Here is a 24,732-nt window from a genome sequence, read left to right on the forward strand (position 1 = left end):
TTGCTATTTCCACCACATCTGCACTCACTTCCTCCACTGTAGTCTTGAACCCCTCAAAGTAATCCATTAGGGTTGAAATCAGCTTCTTCCAAACTCCTGTTAATGTTGATATTTTGACTCTTCCCATAAATCATGAGTGTTCTTAATGGCACCAGATGTGGTGAATCCTTTCCAGAAGATTTTCAATTAACTTTGCCCAGATCCATCAAAGGAATCACTATATATGGCACTAGAGCCTGATGAAAGGTATTTCTTAAACAATAAGACTTGAAAGTTGAAATGACTTCTCGACCCCTGGGCTGCAGAGTGGATGTTTTGTTAGCAGGCTTGAAAATAACATTAATGTCATTGTACCTCTCTATCAGAACTCTTTGGTGACCAGGTGCCTTGTCAATGAGCAGTGGTATTTTGAAAGGAATCTTTTTTTTCTGAGCAGTAGGCCTCAACAGTGGGCTTAAAATACTCAGCAAACCATGTTGTAAACAGATGTGCCGTCATCCAGGCTTTGTTCCATTTACAGAGCACAGAGTAGATTTAGCATAATTCTTAAATGCCCTAGGATTTTTGGAATGCTATATGAATGAACACTGACTGGTTCCAACTTAAAGTCACCAGCTGCCTTAGCCCCTAATGAGAGTCAACCTATCGTTTGAAGTTTGAAGCCAGGAACTGACTTCTTCTCTCTAGCTATGAAAGTCCTAGAAGACATCTTCTTCCAATATATGGCTGTTTTGTCTACATTGAAAATCTGTTGTCTCATGTAGCCGCCTCCGTTAATGATCTCAGCTGGCTCTTCTGGATAACTTGCTGCAGCCTCTACATCAGCACTTGCTGCTTCACCTTGCAACTTTATGTCATGGAGATGGCCTCTTCCCTTGAACCTCATGAAGCAACTTCTGCTAGCTTCCAACTTTTCTACTGTAGTTTCCTCACCTCTCTCAGCCTTCACAGAATTAAAGAGAGTTAGGACCTTGCTGTGGATTAGGCTTTGGCTTAAGGAAATGTGGCTGGCTTGATCTTCTATCCAGACCACTGAAGCTTTCTCCATATCAATAGTAAGGCTGTTTTGCTTTCTTATGATTCATGTGTTTAGCAGAGTAGCACTTTTAACTTCCTTCAAGAACTTTCTTTTGCATTTACAACTTGGATAAGTGTTTGACACAGAGGCCCAGCTTTTGGCCTATCTCAGCTTTAAACACGCCTTCCTTGGATGAGCACTGGGTGTTATATGGAAACCAATTTGACAATAAATTTCATATTTAAAAAAAATAAAAATAAATAAACATGCCTTCCTCACTAAGCTTAATCATTTCTACCTTTTAATTTAAAGTGAGAGATGTGCAACTCTTCCTTTCATTTGAACACTTTGAGGCCACTGTAGGGTTATTGGTTGGCCTAATTTCAATATTATTATGTCTCAAGGTATAAGGAAGCCCAAAGGGGAAGGAGAGAGGGAGGGGAGCAGCCAGACAGTGGAGCGGTCAAAACACACACAACATTTATTAAGTTGACTATCTTTTATGGGCATGGTTCATGGTGCCCCAAAACAATTAACAATAGTTATATCAAGGATCACTATTCATGGGGTGCCTGGGTGGCTCAGTTGGTTAAGTTTCCGACTCTTGATTTCAGCTTATGTCATGATCTCACTATTCATGAGATCAAGCCCCATGTTGGGTTCTGAGCTGACAGCACAGAGCCTATGTGGTATTCTTACTCTGCCTTTCTCTCTGCTCCTCCCCTACTTGTTCACATGCACGTGCACATGCTCTCTCTCTCTCTCAAAATAATAAACTTAAAAAAAATTTTTTTAAGGATCACTGATCGCAAGTCACCATAACAAATTTAATAATAATGAAAAAGTTTGAAATATTGTGAGAATTACTAAAATATGACACAGAGACACAAAATAAATAAATCCTGTTTGAAAAATGGCACTGATAGACTTGCTCCACACAGTGTTGCCAAAAAACAAACAACAACAACAACAACAATGCAGTATCTGAAAACATAATAAAGTGACGCTCCATACAAGGAGGTATGCATGTACAGTGACACCAACACCATTTCTGCTGCTTTCAGTCTCCTTGTGAAAACCACTAATGGTCACTTTTATGAAGCAGCCTCCTTCTCTCCTTCCCTTCCTCATTGTTTCCTGCTTTATGAGATCAAGGTGCCCTGGCCCCTCAAACAGATTGAAGTTGGAGGTGGGTTTTTGGAACTTTACCTACTTCTCTGTTCTCTCTGCAACTCTGTTCATTTTAGCGTATCATCTGTAGACTCATGGGTCACATAAGAAATAGAAGAAGCAATAAGGGGAAAGAAACTATATCTCTTGTGGATCCTGAGTGGTAGTTGCTGTGGTCCTGGCCACTGGACCCAAGTCTTCTTTCTAGGGACCTGAAATCCAGGGCTTGGCTGAGGGATCCAGATACTAGTCAACACTGAGAGGAGACCTAGATAGGTCCCCAGCTTGTGACTGTCTTTGCCATCAAGGGTGGCAGCAGGGGGCAGTGACCTGAAGTAGACAGACAGTGCTGCTGCTTACTATACAACTGGCTCTGGCTGTAGCTTCTCCACTGTTTACTGATTCCCACAGAACTGGCCCAGAACCTGAGGAAAGTGGAGCTGGGAAGGGGTGAAGGGCTCTGTAGACCTACAGGCAGAACTGAGATTTTTCTCTGGCAGAGGGAAGACCTCTCCCTTTCCTTAGCCTTCCTTTCCCTAGGAAAATAAGCTTCCTGGCCCCTCAGCCTGGTCAAATGGATTCTGCCTCACCACTGGCTCAGCTGGACGCCACCCGGCAGGCACTTGACCAAAACCTGATGCAGGTGAAGGGAGAAGGTTTTGTTCCGGCCACACTAAAAGAACCTCTGAAGATGTAAGGAACTGAATCAGACTCTGTGTTAGGAAGGGACCTGTGCCCAACTCGGTCCTAAGGCTCACTACCACCCTGTGTATAGAAGCCTGCCTATGGCCCAGTCTCTCTTTTTTCTGAGACAGACCGCATTTCTCTGAAGAGGCACACCCTAGAAAGCCTAGTGCTGAATCTAGCTGGGATACACAAAGAGTCTACCTGCTGACAGAATGATGCCTGGTCCCTGAAACCTCCCTTCAAGGTTTCAGAAACCCCCTCCCAGGATGGCTGCTCTGCCCTGAGGCTAGTCTGGAATCCTAGTGAAAGGAAAAAGCTGGAAAACAAGGAGTCATTCAGAGTGGGTGAAGAGAGGAGGGAGAGGTTTCTGGCTAAGATCTAAAAGGAGGGGCCTAAAGGAAGGAAGGAAGCTCTAAGGCTCTGCCCAGACTTTTTCCCTGAGACTCCTAAGAGCAAGAGAGAAGCTAGACCCAGCTCTCGGGTCTAATTTTCTTTGCTGCCTTGAGAGTTCTCAGTCTTCCAGCCCTAGCTGCCCTCTGTGGCTTTCTCTCCCCTCCCCCTTCCCTAGGCTAAAGGGCCCACAGGGACTGACAGGGAGGGAGGCTGAGTGGCTGTACTGTGGGCATGCCTGCTCCTTTCCCTTCCCCCTTCCCTTAGCAGCAACGTCACCGCAGCACCAGTAGCAGCGGCAGCAGCAAGGATACTGGGGCTGGGATTGCGCAGCCTCCCTGCATTAGCAACGATGCCATTGTATTAGCAGAAATCAGATCTTAGGAAATCGGTTCAGTTCCCCCTGTGTGGTCCCGTGGAACAATGCCTCAGCTGGAACTGTCGAGGTAGAGCTTGGTTGCAGTGCAAAAGGAACAGAAGCCTCCGGGTACAGCTCAAGGCTCCTTACAGAGGTATGGCTTAGCGGAGCTGGGGGAGGGGCAGGGCAGAGACGCTAGGATAACCGATCAGCACATTTGGACCCCGGCTTCTGAGGGTTGGCTTTGTCCTTCCGAAAGAAAGAGAGAGAGCAAAGAGAGAGAGAGTGCAAGCATGAGAGCAAACATTAGATGAGCTCGTCCATGCATACATTTGGGCTGTGGTGCAGAGGCTTGGGCTAATGCTATTTTGTCAAGCAACAGAAGATCCCCTCTTTTCTTGGCGTTTCTAATGAGGCTGCTATAGTATGGGTCATGGTGAAGGGGGGTCAGATCTAGGAACAAAGACTTAATGGGAGGAGACACCCCTAAAGCTATTGTAAGTTTATGATGGAGAATATGCAGGGATCCAAGCAGTTCTCAAGAGGAAGGGCTGGGAAGCATCCAACCCGTTCTTTTCCTCCATACATAAACATACATGCCCATAGACACGCATACCATATCTTCTGTTGCCATGGAGCCACCAGGCTGCAGGTAAGGATGGAATAAGAAAGAATGTTGACCAAGAGGCTCTATAGTATATTGGGGGAGGGGGAATGTGAGGAGGCAGTCACTGTAATGCCTACAGCACCTGACCTGTTATAATCAGTCTCCTTATACAGACGTAGATTCCTATCGGGAAGAGACCTAAGCATAAGCTGGTCCTCCCAAATCCACCCTCTTTGTCTCTTCCCTTCAGTCATGCCCAAGAGAAGACTCAGACAGGAAAACAGTTATCAGTGCTATTGACGCTCCTCATCGGGCCACAGATCAAGGTCAGGTTGTTAGAGAAGAGCAACTGAATACTGCTGTCTTCCCAGTCTTCCTTCAGGAGGCCAAGAAAAGAGGAAAAGAGTTTTATGACTGGCAGAAAGATGCTGATGACCAAAGACAGGGGAAACCTTTCTTCTGGAGTTTAGAACATTCTCCTGCCCAGAGTTGACCTATTGCTGAGCAGATAGAAAGAGTTCCTTAAATTCCCATTTCCACTGACCACCTTGGTGAATGATTCAAATACATATGCTAAAAGGAGTCAGTAGTTCCACATTGTGCAAATATGTGGTTGGCAAATACACTGGGAAGTTGCGGGAGGGAGGGTGTTAGTTCCCAGGAAGCATCTAGGAATGTGAACTACAGAACAGGGAAAAGGGGCCTTGGGGACTATAAATGGGGCAGGAAGGTGAGGGCTGGGAACTGAGACAGGAGTGGATTGAAGAGTGTTTAATAACACTCATATTACTGAGGTGGTAATATAAAAGGGACTGTCGGTTCAGAGAATAGAGAAGTGGGTAAATCCAAATTATGTAAGTGGAGGTTCAAGTGTGGGCCTATACAGGAAAGGTAGGAAGCAGCTGCTATAGTAGCAGAATAAATGCCGGTACTTTCGGAAAAGGGTGTGGCCCCTGAACATTTTCTTTGGGAGGCTGTTGTAGTAGGAAGAATTAGGAGTTAGGCAGACCTGGTTTGTGTTGTTCCATCTCAGTTGTGTAATTGTGGGCAAACGATTTACTCTTGCTAAGCTTCAGTTTTCTCATCTGTGAAGTGGGAATGATTGTGCCTACTTTAAAAGATCATAGTGGAACTAGAGATGACATATGTAAATCACCTGGCATGTAAGAGCTCAGTGAATGATCACTAATAAATAGTATTATTATGTTAGGCCAAGAGACATCCATTTGGGATGGGGGCCAGGAAAAGGGCTCTCATGGAAAGCTTTCCCTGATTCTGGAGAGCTAGACTTCATAACTTTATGCTGGCTGAACCCAACCACTATCTTCCTACTAGGCATAGCTATTGGGCCCGTCTTCTGAGAGCTTTCTTTCACTCTCTTCCTATTCTGGATTCTCTATTCCTTCCCCATCGTCATCTCCCATGTCTCTCCATTTAATCAGGGTGCAGAGGGGATCTGCAATGAGCTCTTCTACCCTATTGTTTTCTCTTCAAATTTATTAGAGCTCATGGCCCACAGTATTAAACTTGTATTGTTATAGAACAAGTCATTCCCAAGAAAGAAGTCTAAGAGGTGTGTGTTGTGTTGTGTTTGAAATAAAGTCACATGTATAGTATACTCTCATTACATTCTTAACTCACAAAAGTTAAGTTATCCTGAGTCCTGTCTAATTGTCATTTATTCACTGAATGATCTTGGACAAGTCCTTTTGTTTTTGATTGTCAATTTCCTTGTTTTTTAAAATGGAAGTGGCTCTGCCTACTTTGGTGAGTTGTTGTGAGGATCAGTGAGGTGACATGTAAAAAAAAAATGTGCTTTACAAAAATGTGCAAGTTCAGGAGAGGGGGCATGAATACAAAATCTCATGGGATGCCTGCAGTACGTCACCTCGGTTGACTGAGCTAGAGTTGTCTGTGAAAGAAATATTGGCAGGCATCCCCCTTGGTTGTGTGGAAATCAGAAAGGAATAAGACCTTTTCTAAGATACAAAAATATAAAATGAATCAAACAGTGATAGAGCTTTACAGTTAAAATAGGATTCAACAAAACCTAAATGTAAAAGCTAAAACTATACAGCTTTCAGGGGGGAAAAAAAAGGAAAAATTTCTTTATGATCTTGTGATAGGCAAAGATTTTTTAAATGGGACAGAAGGCTCTAACCATAAAAGATAAATGGGATTTTATAAAATTAAAAACTTCCATTAATTAAAAAGCACCATGAAGGTGCACCTGGGTAGCTCAGTCAGTCAAGCATCCGACTGTAGATTTCAGCACAGGTCATGATCTTATGGTTGTGAGTTTGAGCCCCAAGTCCGGCTCTGTGCTAACAGTGTGGAGCCTGCTTGGGATTCTCTATCTATCTCTCCCTCTCTCTCTCTCTCTGCCCCTCCCCTGCACATGCACTCTAAGTAAATAAATAAACTTAAAAAAAAAAAAAAAAACGCTATTTAGAAAACAAATGGGCAGGGGCTCCTGGCTGGCTCAGTCGGTGAAGCGTCTCACAGTTCGTGAGTTCAAGCCCCGCATTGGACTCTATGCTGACAACACAGAGCCTGGAGCCCACTTAGAATTCTGTCTCCCTCTCTCTCTCTACCCCCTTCCCCACTCACACACTCTCTCTCTCTCTCAAAAATAAATAAACATTAAAAAAAATGTTTTTAAAGAAAACAAATGGGCAAGCCACAGGCTGAGAGAAAATATTCTCAAGACATGTGTCTGATAAAGGAAATTTAAAAGCCCCTACAACTCAATAATAAAAAGATAAGTCAGTTTTTTAAATGGGTAAAATAGGGGCACTTGGGTGGTCAACCCATTAAGTGGCAGACTTCAGCTCAGGTCATGATCTCATGGTTTGTCGGTTCAAGCCCCATGTCCAGCTCTGTGCTGACAGCTTGGAGCCTGGAGCCTGCTTCAGATTCTGTCTCCCTCTCTCTCTGCCCTTCCCGTTTGCACTCTCTCTCTCTCAAAAATAAATAAACATTAGGAAAAAAATTTTTTTAATTAAAAAAAATAAATGGGTAAAATAGGAGTCCACAAATAACCGAGCACCTACCATGTTCCAAGCACTGTGTATAAGTTCCAGGGACACAGAGTTGACTGTATCACAGGTTTTGACCTCAAGAAGCTACACTCTAGCCTGGGGGACAGATACGTAAACATAACGGTATAATATAACTCTCTGCACCCTCCAGGTACAGATTCTTCATCATCTTCCATTATCCATTTATTCTCTATCTCTGGTTTAGAGGATCAGCCTTCTAGACTCTGTGTATCACTATGTTTTTCCATTTCAAAGCATGTTTGACTCAATAATAGTTTTGTGAATCAGAATCACAAGTTTCTATGTTTGTATATTTGTGAATACCGCTTGAAAATGGTGGTTTGAAAGGGGGGTGGGGTTGGGTCGGGGCGCTTGGGTGGCTAAGTCGGTTAGGCGTCCAGTTCTTGATTTCGGCTCAGGTCATGATCTCACAGTTCCTGAGGTCAGCCTCTATGCTGGGCATGGAGCCTGCTTATGATTCTCTCTCTCCCTCTCCTGCCGCTCCCCTGCTCTCACACACTCACGAGCATGTGCATTCTCTTTCTCTCTCTCTCTCTCTCTCAAAAAAAAATTAAATTAAAAAAATATAGGGGGGCTGGATATTCATTGAAGATCAAGTGATGGCTGTAACCCATAGGTACTCCTAAAATTACTGCTATATGTACAAGATAGCTCCTTTAGTCCAGACCTCAGATGATAGCCTGGACCTTGGGGAAACCTAGTACTATCTATAAGGGGAAGACCCCCTCTCCAAGCCCTGAACCTGTGGTATCTATGTTGTTTAAAGGAAATAAAACCGTTTAAATTACATACATAATAGATATATATTACATACAAATTAGGAAATACAGTTAATACCAAAAGGGTAAACTTATAAATAATCTAAAATCACTCAACATAGATAAGAACTATTAACATCTTGTTGTATATGGTTTCAGATTTTCTTTCATGCATATTGCTATGGTCTGAATGTCTGTGTCCCCCCAAATTAATATATTGAACCCTAACCCACAAAGGTAATGATAGTAAGAGGTAGGCCTTGGGGTGATTACTTCATGAGGGCAAAGCCCTCATGAATGATATTACTGCTTTTACAAAACAGGCTCCAGAGACATCTCTTGTCCCTTACACCATATGAGGACACAGCTAGAAAGTGCCAGCTATGAACCAGGAAGAGGGCAGAACACAGCCATTTTGACACCTTGTTCTTAGACTTCCCAGCCCCCAGAACTATGAGAAATAAATTTCTGCTGTTTATAAGCCACATAGTCTCAGATATTTTGTCATAGCAGCTTCAACAGACTAAGACACATATAGACATATATTTATTTTTAAAAATGGTGTCATATCGTACTTACTGTTTGTAGTTTGCAGTTTTCACCTAATATTTTGTGAATGTTTTCCCAAGTCAGTGGTCACATTGACATATTTTAATGTTACTCTGCTGTTACTTTTTTATTAAAAAAAAATTTTTTTCCAGGGGTGCCTGGGTCACTCAGTCGATTAAGCATTCAACTCTTGATCTCAACTCAGGTCATGATCTCATGGTTAGTGAGTTTGAGCCCTGTGTTGGGCTCTGTGCTAACAGCATGGAGCCTGCTTAGGATTCTCTCTCTTCTTCTCTCTGTGCATCTCCCTCTCTCTCAAAAAAATAAAATAAATAAAATCATTTTTAAAATTCTTTAAAAACAAACAAATAAATAAATAAATAGATAAATTTTTTAAGTTTATCTTTGAGAGAGAGAGTGCGAGCATATGAAAAGGGAAGGGGCAGAGAGAGAGGAGAGAGAAAATCCCAAGCAGACTGCACACTGTCAGTGCAGAGCCCAACACAGCTTGATCTTACCAACTGAGAGAAACCTGAGCCAAAATCAAGCGACACTTGGGGTGCCTGAGTGGCTTAGTCAATTGGGTGTCCGACTTTGGTTTAGGCCATGATCTCTGGGCCTGTGAGTTAAAGCCCTGCATCTGGTTCCGTGCTGACAGCTCGGAGCCTGGAGCCTGCTTCCGATTCTGTGTCTCCCTCTATATATACACCACCCCCCTCAAAAATAAATAAACATTAAAAAATTAAGAAAAAAAAAGTGTTGGACACTTAACTGACTGAGCAACCCAGGTACCCCTGCTCTTTTCTTTTTTGTTGATTGATTATTATTGGAATTTCAGGTTGTTTCCAACTTTCTGTTATCCTTGTGGCATATATATTTGAACCCAAGTTTTCTTGGTGAAGGAAGAGATATGAAGGAGTAAAGAGAAAATTATCTCATGTACCTCATAGCTAAACTTCCTAAAAATCCTCTTTATTTCTCTCTATAAAATCCCATACTTTAAGGCAGCTCTCTTTCTCTTTTCTTGTTCTCAACTTGTTTCTGCAAATGCCCCATCCCCTCCACTGCTCAACACTGGTTCCCTTCCTCACCCCTCCTGACCTCATAACTCCTAACCTTTTGTGTGTATTTTTAAAAAAGGTTTTAAATAACAGCTTTGTTAAGGTATAATTCACATACCATAAAATTCTGTAGTTTTGATTTTACTCGCAGACTTTCATAATTATCACCACTGTCTGATCTCAGAACATTTTCATTACCCCAGAAAGAACCTCCATACCTGTTAGCAGTCACTCCCCATTCCCCAGTCCCCCAGTCCCTGGAAACCACTAATCTATTTTCTGCTTCTGTGGGTTTGTCTGTTCTGGAAATTTCATGTAAATGGAATCCTATATCATACAAAAAAGCTTTTTATGACTGACTTCTTTTACTTTTTGAAGTTCATTCATGTTGTAGCACGGATCACCACTTCATTCCTTTTATTGCTAAATAGTATTCCATTGTATGTATATATCACATTATTTTTTTAACATCGTTTTTTTGGTGCAGCTTTATCTATATATTTATTTATTCATTTTAATGTTTATTTACTTATTTTGGAGAGAGAGTAAGAGACTGAGCAGGGGAGGGGCAGACAGAGAGAGAGGGAGAGAGAGAATCCCAAACAGGCTCTGCACTGTCAGCGCAAAGCCTGATGCAAGGCTCAGTCTCATTAACCATGAGATCATGACTTGAGCCAAAATCAATGCTTGAGTTGAATGCTTAACCCACTAAGCCACCTAGGTGCCCCTATTTATTTATTTTTAAAGTAAGCACTACACTGGGGTGCCTGGCTGGCTCAGTCAGTGGAGCATGCAACACTTGATCTCAGAGTTATAGGTTCAAGCCCCACATTGGGTGAAGAGATTACTTAAAAATAGAATCTTAAGTGGGGCGCCTGGGTGGCGCAGTCGGTTAAGCGTCCGACTTCAGCCAGGTCACGATCTCGCGGTCCGTGAGTTCGAGCCCCGCGTCAGGCTCTGGGCTGATGGCTCGGAGCCTGGAGCCTGTTTCCGATTCTGTGTCTCCCTCTCTCTCTGCCCCTCCCCCGTTCATGCTATGTCTCTCTCTGTCCCAAAAATAAATAAAAAAAAAAAAAAAAAAAAAAAATAGAATCTTAAAAGAAAAGCAAAAAGAAAAACCAAATTAAAAAAATAAATAAATAGGGATGCCTGGGTGGCTCAGTGGGTTGAGCATCTGACTTTGGCTCAGGTCATGATCTCACAGTTCATGAGTTTGAGCCCTGCACTGGGGCTCACTGCTGCCAGTGCAGAGCCCACTTTGGATCCTCAGTCTCCCTCTCTCTGTGCCCCTCCCCTGCTTGTGCTCTCTCTCTCTCCAAAATAAATAAACATTAAAAAATAAAATATAAATTAATAGATATATAGATAGATAGATAGAGTAAGCTCTATACCCAATTGGGGCTTGAACTCACAACCCTGAGATAAGGACTCACATGCTTTACCGAGTCAGCCAGGTGCCCCTCATATACACGCTTTTGTGTGAACATGTGTTTTCATTTCTCTTGAGTATATACCTAGGAGTAGAATTGCTGGGACGTATGGTAACTCTATGTTTAACATTTTAAGGCACTGTCAGACTATTTTTCCAAAGTAGCACCATTTTACAATGCCTCCAGCAAAGTTTGAGAGTTCCAATTTCTCCACATTTTCACACATTTATTATTGTCTGTCTTTTATCTTAGGAATCATGCTGGGGGTGAAGTGGTATCTCAATGTGGTTTTCATTTATCTAATGACTAATGATGTTGAGCATCTTTTCATGTGTTTATTGACCATTTGTGTGTTTTCTTTGGAGAAATGTCTAGGCAAGTCTTTGCCCAGTTTTTCATTGGGTTATATGTCTTTTTAATGTGGGGTTGTAAGAGTTCTTCATATATTTTGATCAGAAGTCTCTTTGTAAATATTTTCTCGCATTTTGTGGGTTGTCTTTTCTTGATGGTATCCTTCGACGCGTGAAGGTTTTTAATTTTTATGATGTCCATCCACCTTATCTATTTTCTCACTTTTCACTTGTGCTTTTGGTGTCATAGCGAAGAAACCGTCACCTAATCCAAGGTAAAAAATATTCATTCCCATGTTTTCTATAACTCAAACCTTGTAGCTCAGTTTAGTCTGTCTAGTTTCCGCCTTTCTCCGTATCTACTACCCCCATATCTACTACCCCCAGTCAACTCACAAAGGATTGGAAGTCCAACAAAGTCTTCCTCTCCGAAAGGAAAGGGGGAAAAAGAGGGTAAATACTTTTTAATTTTGATGTAATTTAATTTGTAAATAATGATATTTTAAAACTGTATCCCTCACAAATGTATTTATCGGCCACTTGAATCTTTTCATTTATTATTGCCTTTTCATGTCCTTGAGTATATGTGACTTGCCTAGATCTTTTCTGTACTCCACATGAAGGGCTGTGATCCTATAATCTAAATGAGTTAAAATTTTAAAAATTGATGGTATAAAGCATTCAACTAAATGATGGAGAACTTAGGTTGTGGGGTATTTATACTCATAGTGGGTGGAAGGAAAATGATAAGAATAAAAAGGGAAGGAAGAGAAATGAATGAAATTAGATATGAGGCATCTGAGCAAGTGAGGACTGTTAGGATTGAACTTGATAGCACAGGAGACTAGAATTTGAGGAAGCCATTCTGCCACAGTCCAGCCAACATACCGGAGAAGCTCAGAGTGGGCTCTGTGTCCTTGGGGCCAGGAGACCTTGAACAAGAGAGAACTTTACCTTAGCCTATCAGAAAAACTGGGAAGAGAAGACTTTCTAGGAGACCCCCACAGTGAAAGTTCTGAGCTGAAACTGGATAGAATTTGGTCACTTCAGAAGATCTGTACCCTGAGCTGGACAAGAATGTATTATGCCTGTCATGTTTGCTAGGTCTTATGTGATGTTGTGCCTGAGTGATACAAAAGAGATAGAAATAGACACCCGCCCTGCATTGAGAAGGAAGAGATTAGCATACTTTCAGTCACTTTGATGCCCAATTTGGTCTCTGTATTCAAGAAGCTGCAGGACAGGGGCACCTAGCTGGCTCAGTTTGTGGAGCATGTGGCTCTTGATCTTGGGGGTGTGAGCTCAGCCCCCACGTTGGGTATAGAGATTACTTTAAAACAAAATCTTTAAAAAGAAGAAGAAGAAGAAGAAGAAGCTCCAGAACAGTAGTAAGAAGAGCAAGGATCCTTAGCCCACAGCCATGAGAGAGGGATAAGCATTCTGGGGCTCAGAGGAAGAGAAAATGAGATGACATAGGGGGGCAAATGATAGAAAATATTTAAAAATAGTTTTCTTGCAAAATTATAGCTTACTGCTGTGAGTACATAATATAGTATTCATGATTTTCCCCTTATCTGAAAGCTTGCAAGCTGTAACTGTGACTAAGTCATCTCTGGATCCCCCTTAGTGCTGAGCACCCTTTCAGTCATCCTAGATGATTTTTCTTAGTTATGTCACTACTCATACTTTTCTGTACTCAGGACTAGTCATCATTTACTGCTAAGAACACATCCTTGAAAGAAAACGAGAAAGTGTTGTCCTTGAGAACCCCGAGATTTTCGTATGTGGCATTAAAAGGGGCTCTGCCTTTGGTCACAAGTGGATGCATGGCCAACTTAAAATGAAGGGGGTGCTCAAGAGCTGGGCCTGTGCAGTCCAGAGTATGGTGGGGTACCCTGTCCTGTTGGGCTGTGTTATCAAGCTCCATCTTGACTCTGAATCTTTTCTCCTCTTGGGCCCTTCTCCACCTGAAAATGCTATGGGAAGGGCATGTCCCTGACTTCCAGGGAGGTGACATTAGGTTCCCTTTCTTTCCCTCTCTCTCCAGGTGCCAAGCTCTCCTGATGAAATGTGTTCTGCCCCACTGGGCTCCGGGGGCAGTGTCTGGTGCTGTTGATGCCCTTGTTCGAAATTTCCAGAATGGATAGTCCCCCAAAGCTGACTGGAGAGACCCTCATCGTCCACCACATCCCCCTGGTGCACTGTCAAGTCCCAGACAGACAGTGCTGTGGAGGGGCAGGTGGGGGTAGTGGGAGCACAAGATCCAATCCCTTCTGCCCACCTGAGCTGGGCATCACCCAGACTGATCAAGACCTAGGACAAGCTGACTCGCTGCTATACAACAGTCTGCACTCTGCTCCGGGGGGATCTGCGCGGTCTGCAGACAGCACGAAGAGTAGGGTGCGGGATGGAAGAGGCCCCGGGGCCCCTAAACGACACAATCCCTTCCTGCTACAGGAAGGTATGGCTGAGCCAGGACTTGGTGACCTATATGATGACAGCACTGGTGATAGTGCCACCCAGCAGTCCTTCCACCTGCATGGGGCTGGTCAGCCCACCTTACATCTGTCCCCTTTCCAGCTGCCACCACCTGGGCCTAGAGTGAGCAGGCCATGGGGGGCAACACGTAGTCGGGCTGGAGTAGTGGAAGGGCAGGAGCAGGAGCCAGTGGCCACCTTGGATACCCAGCAGTGCAGCACCAGCCACTGCTGCCGGCCAGAACTGGAAGCAGAGACCATGGAACTGGATGAGTGTGGGGGACCTGGTGGGAGTGGCAGTGGGGGTGGAGCCAGTGATACCTCTGGCTTTTCCTTTGATCACGAATGGAAACTCAGTTCAGATGAATCCCCAAGGAACCCAAGATGCTCAGGCTCAGGACCTCAGCACTGCCGCTGCAGTAGCACATCCAGTCAGTCTGAGGCGGCTGACCAGTCCATGGGCTATGTGAGTGACTCCTCCTGCAACAGCTCAGACGGTGTGCTGGTCACCTTCAGCACCCTCTACAACAAGATGCATGGCAACTCCCGTGCCAATCTCAACTCCACCCCACAGTCTTGCAGCAACTCTTCCTTCTGCAGCCACTCAGACCCTGGCGCCTTCTACCTGGACCTGCAGCCCTCCCCAGCTGAGTCTAAGATGTCTTGTGAGTCCCACCACCCCGACAGTGGGGGAAGGGAGGGGAGCTATGGCTGTCCTCATGCCTCGTCTCCTGAGCTCGATGCCAACTGCAACTCCTACCGCGCACACTGTGAGCCCTGCCCAGCTGTGGCTGACCTCACAGCCTGCTTCCAGAGCCAGGCCCGTCTTGTTGTGGCCACACAGAATTACTATAAACTTGTCACCTGTGACCTGTCCTCCCAATCATCCCCAAGCCCAGCTGGCTCTTCCATCACCAGCTGCTCTGAGGAACACACCAAGATAAGCCCGGCACCAGGCCCTGGTCCAGACCCTGGCCCCAGCCAGCCCTCTGAGTATTACCTATTCCAGAGGCCAGAAGTCCAGCCAGAGGAGCAAGAAGCAGTGGGTTCCTCAGTGGAAGCAGCAGCTCCTGTGGGCCCCGCTGTGATCGAGGGGCAAGTGTACACTAACACTTCACCCCCCAACCTTAGCACTGGACGCCAGCGCTCTCGAAGCTGTGATCGCACCCTGGCGCGCAGCCCTCCTGTCCGCCTGGGCTCACTGGAACGCATGTTGAGTTGCCCAGTGCGCCTGAGTGAGGGTCCTACAGCCCTCGCTGGGCCTGGCGCCCCGCCTAGGCGGGTCACCTCCTTCGCCGAGCTCGCCAAAGGCCGGAAGAAAGCTGCAGGCTCTGGCTCTCCGCCACTTCGACTGAGCATTGGAGACTCCTCCCAGGAGTTCTCACCCATCCAAGAAGCCCAACAAGATAGGGTGGGCCCACTGGATGAGGGCGTTCGCTGTAGCCATAGCCTACCACCCATGCCTTCGGGGCCAGGCATGGACCTAGTTGGCCCAGAGCCCTGGTCCACCCAGGTCTGTCAGGGCCCCCAGTCCAATGAGATGCCACCTACTGGCCTCAGAGCTGCTGGGCAAGGCCCCCTGGCCCAGCTGATGGATCCAGGGCCTGCTCTCCCAGGGAGCCCAGCCAACAGCCATACACAGAAGGATGCAAGAGCTAGAGCTGACGGTAAGGAACCTAGCTGGAGAATATGAGGATATATGCATGGCTTCCTCAGTGATAGGGCCCTGGCAACCACCCCATCCATAACCACTAAAGGTTCCTCAGCCTAGATTAATCTTTCCAGTCCAGGTCATGTCCTGCAGTTGTCACCGGGGGAAGGAGGGATAGAGGATAAACAAATACACTGAGGAGATAAAGTCAGGATTTAGAAATTGATATATTGGGAAAGGAAGTAACAGAAGATTGTGATTGTAAGCCTGGATGACTGGAAAGATGAGGGTACGTGGATAGAGACCTCAAACACTAAAGTAGATTTATAGGAAAAGGGATAAGGCATGAGTTTAGTTTTGGACATTTAGGAATTTACAGTGCTTAAGGGATATGTCCAATAGGCAGACCATACTGGGTGTCAGTGAAGTCCATTCTTTGATCAGTGATTGTTGCCACTCATCAAAGAGTCTGAAACCAGTCGCTAGACCTTTAAAGCCTCCTGGGTCCTCTCTTTTCCTATTTATTTTATTACATTTAAATATTTTATAAAGGCTCTGTGTTAAATGCTAGTGATAGATATGAGGGACAGTCTCTGCCCTCAAAGAATACAGACTAAGGATGAAAACAGAAAAGGAAACATAATTAAAACACAGAGATGACAGTCTATGGTACTGGTCTATGAGAGGGATATCCAGACTAACATGTCAGAAAAGGACTGCTAACATAATTTATATTTAAAACCAGTCTAGAAAGACGATTAGGAATAGGCTTTGTGGAGACTTGAAAGAACATTCTAGATTCATACAGTAGTCTGTATAAAACTACAAAGGTGCAAAATAACCTGATGCTTTCCAGAAACTGCAAATAATTTGGTATAACCATGGTGGGGTGTGGATGGAACTTTTGAAGGATTTAATCAGGGAAGTGGCATTTTGTTTGTTTTTAACAGCTTAGTAGCATGTTTTCATTTGCGTTTTAGAAAGATCACTGGTTGTTTGGGTGGAAGGTAGATTGGAAAGGATATCCTGGGAGTCAGGGGATGGCTGTGATCAGAGTCATCAGAATAAAAGAGGTAGTTGCATATGTGGAATTTAAGAAACAAAACAGATGAACAAAGGGGAAGAAAGGAAAATTAAGGTAAAAACAGAGAGAAGGCAAACCATAAGAGACTCTTAAATACAGAAAACAAACTGAGTGTTGCTGGAGGGGAGGTGGGTAGGGGAATGAGTTAAATGTGTGTCGGGCATTAAGAGGCCACTTGTTGGGATGAGCACTGGGTGTCATATGGAAGTGATGAATCACTAAATTATGTTCCTGAAACCATTATTACACTATATGTTAACTAACTTGGATTTAAAGAAAAAATTAAAAGTATATAAAATTAAATTTTTAAAAATAACTTTTAAAAAAAGAGGTAGTTGAAGCTTTGAGTGGATGAGAGCATCCAGGGAGAATGTGTGGAGTTATAAAAGGAACAAGGACAGAGAGCCCTGAGGATACAATGATTTAAGGGTGAGCAGAGCAACATCCCAAGGAGACTGAGAAGAATTAGGATATTAGAGGAAAACCAGGGGAGAGTGAAGGTACATGCACTAAATGAGGAGAAAATTTCAAAAAGAGTTCAACAAAATTTGAAGTGAAGTCGCTAACATTAAGGCTGAAGAATCCTGAAAGCAACATTTGGGAGCAGTGAGGGTGGAAGCCAGATCTCAGAGGGTTTGGAAAGAAAGAGGAGATAAAGCAGGGGAAAGGGAGATAAAGGGGAATGTGCTGTGCTGTGGCCTCAGGTTGGGGTCCCTTGGCTTCTCAAAGGAAATGGGTTAAAAAAACATAAATGGTTTTATCTCTGCTGTTAGGGAGATCACAGCCCATCAGAAGACTTCACACTCCTAAACATACACAGAGGAGCTGTTCTTGGGGTGGGGATGGAAAGGGAGGTCTCTAGGGAAGAGGGGGGGTCAGAAACAGCAGAGATTGGCCAGAGTCCCTTGGAACCTACTCCCTTCTTAGACTGTACTGTCTGGCAGGTGTCTCTAGGCACAGGGGATGTTGTGGCTGGCATTCTTAGGGCAAGACCAATCCTGGTCAGAGATGCATTAAAAGTGTTGTTTGTTTTGTTATCAGGTAAGACTTGTCATATAGAGATGCTGTTCTGTTCCATAAGTCTCCAGTGACTTACCACAGGTCTCTTCTCTCGATTCTTTGCTATGAGTGACTATTCAAAAGAATTCATGAATGACAAAAGAAGCAGAGATCTCTTTGAGATCCTGAGCAGCAGAGTCAGGATTCAAAAAGATCTTACCAAGTCTGGAAAGAACAAAATTAAAAAAGCAGGGAACAATGTGAAGTTTGACAGGTGAGCGGTATGTACTTCCGTTGATTTGGGATATTTAATTGATAGCAAACTCAGAATGAGTCAGCAGTTTGGAAGGGCTTCCTTCCAAAAGTTAAAATGACTGGATTCATTGATAGATTCCAGAAGGGAGAAGCTGATAGTCCTCTACTCCCTGCACCAGTTAGTGCTCACCTGGAAGTTCTAGGTGCTTCATTTTAAGAAGGAACTGAGGGACTGGGACTATGTCACCTATAGAACAGCAGACTTGGATGAGCGTGGTCTCTGACTCCAGTTTTCTTAAGAGCTGTCATGTAGAAAAATGTGAAGCCTTAGTCTGTTTTCCCTGGGGACATAACTGAGACCCACTCCCCAGGTTAGGCTCCTCCTTCTTCTCTCTGCTTACTTCTCTGCCTCACACCCTATCCTGGGGACTTAGGGAGGATTTTTAAAGAGTAGAAATAAACAGTCTAATACAAACATACTTCATATAGGGGGTATAATAAAGCTGGGGTTGGGAATACCTAATCTGATAGCCAGGGTCCATTCAGCCTTGAAATTTGATATTTAAATAAATGGAAAGGAGGGAGGCATTCCCAGGAGGGAAAGCTGTGTGCTTAAAGTTGGGGACAGAGTGGGGAGAGTGGTGTCAGTGAGAATGGCAGGTGTGGAAGTTTGAGGGGAGAGCAGCCTAATTGGTGGCAGGTATGGACACCTGTTTGAGAAGATTAGACTTTATTCTGTGGGCAGTAGGGCCATGGGATAAAATTGGTATTTTAGGAAGCAGTCTGATTTATGTAAGAAGATCTGGATGCAGTGAGACTAGACTGAACCAAGGGAGACAGTGGGGATTCATTCATTTAACAAATATTCATTATCTACTACATACCTGGCTCTATTCTAGGCACTGGGGATACATCAATGAACAATTCAAAAACCCTGCTTTTTTGGAGCCCTCATGAGGAGTAATAGACAATAAACAAATGAGATTACTTTCTGATAGTGATTAAATGTTAAAAAGAAAATAAAACAGGATAATGAGATAGAGTGTGACTTGTGACTGGGGTGGTCGCCACTGAGAAAGTGATGTTTGAGCTGATGCCTGAATGATGAGAAGATTTGGGGCAGAAGAGCAAGTGCAAAAGACCCTGAGATGTTAATGAACTAGGCATGTTTAAGGACAGAAGGAAGTGTGGCTGGAGCACAGTAAGCAAAGGGAGAATGACAAAGGTTGCTCTTAGCACAGATTGGGGATGACTACTGGAGGGTACATTTTGAACACGTCCCTTAGGAATGATTCTAACCCCCCCACCATGGGGTTGTGATCACTGTCCCCTTAAGACTCACTGAAGTAATAAATAAATGGGAAAAGATGAGGGCTACCATTTCATGTGTAGTGCAATGTGATAAAGAGAACGTTGGCCCCTAAATCAGACTCTGGCTTAGGCAGAGTTCTACCTCTGCCACTTCCTAGTTGTATGACCTTGGGAAAATGACTTAATCTCTAAATTTCCAATACCCTGATCTGTCAGGTAAGGATATTAATTCCTATCTCACAGACTTGTGCGGCCAGAATTGTGCTAGCGAGCCACACCCAGGGGTTTAGGCTTTGTAGGTGCTTGTAGCGCCACCTTGTGTTCATCCATATGTTTACAGTATACGCAGTGTTATTAGAAGCGTAGCTCACACACACAAAGACCATCAGGCTATGCAGTATCCTGGAGTTCTGTGTTTAGTTCGGAGCCCTATGTCTTGAGAGACGCTGACCTGAAGATTGGCTGAAAGAACAGGAGAGGATCAGTCTTGGAGACCACCGTTCTGTGTAGAGGGAGCAAATAAAGACCGTGAGGCTCCAATGCCAGGATTATGAAAAAGTGGGAATGGGGTGGATAGGGGTGACAGGAGTCTGATCCCAGCTGCAAATAAGGAAATATCATGGTTAGATTTGCTTAAGAATGAAATGAGTCAGCTTTAGCAGAGAAAGGTGATGATGAGCAAAAGCTTGAAGTAAATAATATCTTACCCTGAAGATCATGTGACTCTGACTCCAACTCTTTAGGCTTCCGAAACAAAGGAAATGGTGTTTCTGCCATTGACTGAAGAAAGTCATCAGGAGAAAGGTGATAGATGAACTGTTTTAAAATAGCAATTATTAAGTGAAAGCAGAATCTTTGGGGCACCTAGGTGGCTTAGTTGGTTGAGCATCCGACTCTTGATTTCAGCTTAGTGCTGAGAATGGAGCCTGCTTAAGATTCTGTCTCTCCCTCTGCTTCTCTCTCTCTCTCTCTCTCTCTCTCTCTCTCTCTCTCTCTCTCAAATAAAATAAAATAAAATAAAATAAAAAATACGTGAAAGCAGAATCCTAAAGCAGAATGATCCAGAGATCAAGGGGAAGGTTGGGGCTAAAGCTGAAGGTTCAGGAGTCATGTGTATGAATGTCTGAACTTGAACAATGCAGGGGAGAATGTGTAAAGGGAGATCAAAGAATGGAGCCTTAAGATATATCCACCCTTGAAGTCAAGAAAATGAAGAAGGGGTGAATAGCCAAGAGTACAAGAGAGTTCAGTTATCATAAAGACAATAGGGAAAGTTTTACAAAAGATGGGAGGGGCATTGTCACATTCCCAAACTTGGATTACCCCTACCCCATTCAATTCCTACAATTCAGGTGCTGCCTGTCTCTTCCCCTCTCCCCAGTGAGCATCATCTGTCTGCTTCTTTACTTCCTCTCATGGGGGTCTCAGGGCAAATCTGTCTGATTCCTCCTCCATCACTGTTGCCACAGGAGGTGGTGCTGAGAGCCGACCAGTCCTTCGCTACAGCAAGGAGCAGAGGCCTACCACGCTGCCCATCCAGCCCTTCGTGTTCCAGCACCACTTCCCCAAGCAGTTGGCCAAGGCCCGAGCCCTCCACAGCCTTTCCCAGCTCTACAGCCTCTCTGGTTGTGGCCGTGCACAGCAGCCTGCCCCACTGGCTGCCCCCACTGCTCAAGTTCCAGCCTTAGCTCCCTCAGGGGAGTCGCAGGCAGCCACCAACAGAGGTGCCAGGAAAGCTGGTCCTGAGCTAGAAACCTCACGGCCGTCACCCCTGGGTAGCTACTCCCCCATCCGCAGTGCTGGCCCCTTTGGGCCCAGCACCGATTCTTCTGCTTCCACCTCGTGCTCCCCTCCTCCAGAGCAGGCCACAGCCACAGAAAGCCCACCCCCATGGAACCACTCCTGTCCTCCTGTTGCCCGGCCTGCCACCTCGCAGCAGCCACAGAAGGAGGATCAGAAGATACTGACCTTGGCTGAGTACCGTCTCCATGGAACAGGAAGTTTGCCTCCTCTGGGCTCCTGGAGATCTAGCCTCAGTCGAGCAGAAAGTCTAGCCCGGGGAGGTGGTGAGGGCAGCATGGCCTCCAGGCCCAATAATGGTATGAGCTTTACCCCCCACCCCAAGCATCTTTACCTCCCCTTTGAATGGTTTCTTATACTCCAGCCTGGGGTCAGGGGTTAAAACGTTTACATCTCCTTCCCCATATTATCTATGGATAATATCCACACACACACCCAGCCCTCATATTTTATATGGGCCCACTGGGTGGATATGAAGTGCTATCTCCTGCTAACTCTTGTCTGTCTCTTCTGCTAATCTGTTCTGCTTTCAGCCAACCACCTGTCCCCTCAAGCACTCAAGTGGCGGGAATACAGGAGGAAGAACCCACTAGGGCCACCTGGATTGTCAGGGAGCCTAGACCGAAGGCCGCAGGAAACTCGACTGGCCCGAAGGAACCCCATCTTTGAATTCCCTGGCTCCTTCAGTGCTGCTGGCCATCTGAACTGCCGGATGAATGGTGTGTGGCCCAGGTCCCCAGTATACCCAGAGCAGGCTCTACCACAGCTTGGCAGGGCTGGAGAAGGGGTCAGTCCCCAAAGGAACACAGAACCCAGCTGCAACTCTTAGGAGAGTTGCTTGAGACTGATTTTTCTCTTCTTTGCAGGTCAAGTAGTAAAGCCATTACCGCTGACCTGCCCTGACTTCCAAGACCCCTTTTCCTTGACTGAGAAGCCTCCAGCTGAGTTTTGTCTGTCCCCAGATGGCAACTCAGAGGCCATTTCCATTGACCTACTTCAGAAAAAAGGTGAATATTACCCCCAGCTCAGGCCAGGAATTCTGTTGTCAGTGCCTATTTGTGCCCATTGCCATACTGTCTAGTCTTCCAGATTATTTCCCTATTTTAGAACTCCACGTGCTAGGAAAGAATTAGCACAGGAATTGGGGCAAGAGGTAGAAGTCTGTGTATTGTGTATGGTGTGTGTGCATGAGCACGCAAGGGTCATTTATCAGATGCTTAAGAATCGGGCTTCAGTCTCTTGCCTTGGAGAGCTACTTATAGTGAGGGAGACTTTGCCATAAATAAATGGCCATGTGCTCTTGGGGACAGTTCAAGTACTACAGGGACTAACAGCTTCGGTAAGCATAATGGTGACATCTACTAAGCTATTTAGCAAATAAGGCACCACTGGACTAAGAGAGCTGCTTCAGTGAGATGATGCGAAAAGAACTGAACGTCATTGTGGGCTGAAGGGAAGGAGCCTGTGAGAAGGAATAAAGATGAAGCTAAGGTCCCTTGCAGAGGAAGAGTGGGAGATTCAAACCTAGGAAGAGGGAAGAACCTTGAACAAGATGGAGAGTGAGTGGGCCCTGGGGGAGGTTAGGTAGAATGTAGTTAGGTCTTTTGGATGGACAGGGATGTGGAATTCATGACCAGTCGCCTCTGTTCTCTAGGTGAAGTAGAATCAAGGGCTTGAGAAGAGGGGTAAAGATTTGGCAATGTGAAAGGATAGCAGGGCGTACCACGAGACGCACATCCAAGAAGTGCCCTTGTCGATCACTGTTATGAGTGGCCCCGGACTTTCTCCAGCAGCCACTAGCCTGGTTTCTCATAGCAGAGAAGATGAATAGTTAGATTCATCTAGGATATGGAGTAAGAAGGTCTTGAAGATGCAGTTGGTGAGATGGATCCACTGGTGGTGAAAGCAGTGCAGGGCTTGAGAACTGGGCAAAAACAAGGGGCCAGGGACTGGTCCTCGGTGAGACTGAGATCCGTGTGCAGAGACAGAGAGAAAGAGTGGAAGCCCCTCCCTCTCTCCACAGAGGGCTCCGTTTCAGCCACGTTGCCCAGGGACTTGCTTAGGAACCTGTCACACATCAAATTCTTACTTGCAGGGCTGGTGAAAGCAGTTAACACTGCTGTGGACCTCATTGTGGCCCATTTTGGCACAAGCCGGGATCCTGGGGTGAAGGTAGGCAAGAAACTGGAGAGCTGAGCTCTACCCGGCTGACCCTCACCCATTCTGTGCAACCACTTCCTCCTGCTCTCTTGCACCAAGAACCCAGAATTGGGAGCTTCGGGATGGGGATCTCAAGAGAAGCATGCTCAGGCCTAAGAGAGTCAGAAAGGACCAAGGTCAGGCCTCAAATGATTCTCTGTACTTGTCTACTGCATCCACAGGCAAAGCTGGGGAATAGTTCTGTGAGCCCCAATGTGGGCCACCTGGTTCTGAAGTACTTGTGCCCTGCGGTCCAGGCTGTGCTGGAGGATGGGCTCAAGGCCTTTGTGCTAGATGTCATCATTGGGCAACGTAAGAACATGCCGTGGAGTGTGGTTGAGGCTTCCACACAGCTGGGTAAGTGCTGGGTGGCAAGATGGGGACTCCAGGCTGAGATTAGGGTTCCAGAGACTGGACATGTGACTGCTAACTCTGGCTTCCTCTCAGGCCCGTCTACCAAGGTCCTGCATGGCCTCTACAACAAAGTCAGCCAATTCCCAGAGCTCACCAGTCACACCATGCGTTTCAACGCCTTCATTCTTGGCCTGCTCAAGTGAGTGTGTGGGGCAACAAGAGCTGCAAACCACCAGCCCTCTCCCCTAGGCTCCGCCACTTCTGAGGAACCAACTCCCTAGACTGAGACAGTCAGGTGGATCCACAGGATCTGTGGCCAGGGCTCAGGCTCACCTTCCTCCTTCCCCCGCCACTCCCATCTAGCTATAGCCTCTCTCAGTAGGTCACTGGTTTCCCACCACACCCACAACCCTCTGGCACTGATCACCAACATGGTCATTTGCTTTTAATCTGGTTTTTATTCCACAATCTGGCTTATTTGGAAATTAATCTGGTTCTTTGGATATTGTAAACTTTGATCCACTCCATTCCAGCACTACTTCCAAATCCTGCCTGCCCGTAAATCCATCTTGAGATCCACATCCTAGTATCTTTCTTTCTCAAGTATGGGCCCAGGCCATCCCCTTTGGGATGGGTACCCTGTACTCTCACTCAGTAGCTGCCCTGACTTCTTGGGTCCTATGCAAGCCAACTCCTTTCTAGAGGGAAGAAATTGGCTTGTGAATCACATGTTCACCCCCTCCCAACGTCCCCGCTGACTTTCCAGAACTAGATTACATGAAATGAACCAGGTAGCCATAGAAGGGGGGTGTTCAGCCTATACCTCTGCTCTATGTCTGACCCGATGTCCATCTCCTTTGTACCTTATCATCTGGCTATATCCACACAAGATTCAACTCTCTTCACCTATTTCCCTACAGCATCCGGTCCCTGGAGTTCTGGTTTAACCACCTCTATAACCACGAAGGTAATGCCCAGAACACTGTTCTCTCTTGCAAACTCAATATAGACCAGACCTCAGAGGCTCAAAGAGGGAGGCACAGCTCTTTACAGATTCTAGAGGTGGGGAGGGAACCCCACAAACTTTCATCCTCAAAGCCGGGGCTTCTGCCCAAAACTTCCCCCAGCTTCTACTTGTGTTAGAGCCTTGGAGTCAGCAGGA

The 24,732-nt window shown here is 45.4% G+C and overlaps 1 protein-coding gene across 5 annotated transcripts in view; it reads left to right on the forward strand.

The window, feature by feature from the left end:
• RUSC2 (RUN and SH3 domain containing 2) overlaps positions 1-24,732 on the forward strand; it is a 65,985-nt gene that overhangs the window by 39,177 nt on the left and 2,076 nt on the right. For 3 of the 5 annotated variants that reach the window (XM_060609390.3, XM_060609389.3, XM_060609387.3), the window contains 8 exons: positions 13,488-15,584; positions 20,687-21,316; positions 21,551-21,736; positions 21,884-22,024; positions 23,113-23,189; positions 23,399-23,573; positions 23,664-23,769; positions 24,491-24,537. In XM_060609390.3, coding sequence (XP_060465373.3) covers positions 13,556-15,584; positions 20,687-21,316; positions 21,551-21,736; positions 21,884-22,024; positions 23,113-23,189; positions 23,399-23,573; positions 23,664-23,769; positions 24,491-24,537 — 3,391 coding nt within the window. In that variant the 5' untranslated portion in view covers positions 13,488-13,555. Of the gene's footprint in view, positions 1-3,231; positions 3,778-13,487; positions 15,585-20,686; positions 21,317-21,550; positions 21,737-21,883; positions 22,025-23,112; positions 23,190-23,398; positions 23,574-23,663; positions 23,770-24,490; positions 24,538-24,732 lie in introns of those variants that run through there. The other 2 variants (XM_060609388.3, XM_060609391.3) reach the window with 2 other exon arrangements.

Source organism: Panthera onca, chromosome D4, assembly GCF_046562875.1.
Source record: "Panthera onca isolate mPanOnc1 chromosome D4, mPanOnc1 haplotype 2, whole genome shotgun sequence".
In the NCBI taxonomy this organism is placed as follows: Eukaryota; Metazoa; Chordata; class Mammalia; order Carnivora; family Felidae; genus Panthera; species Panthera onca.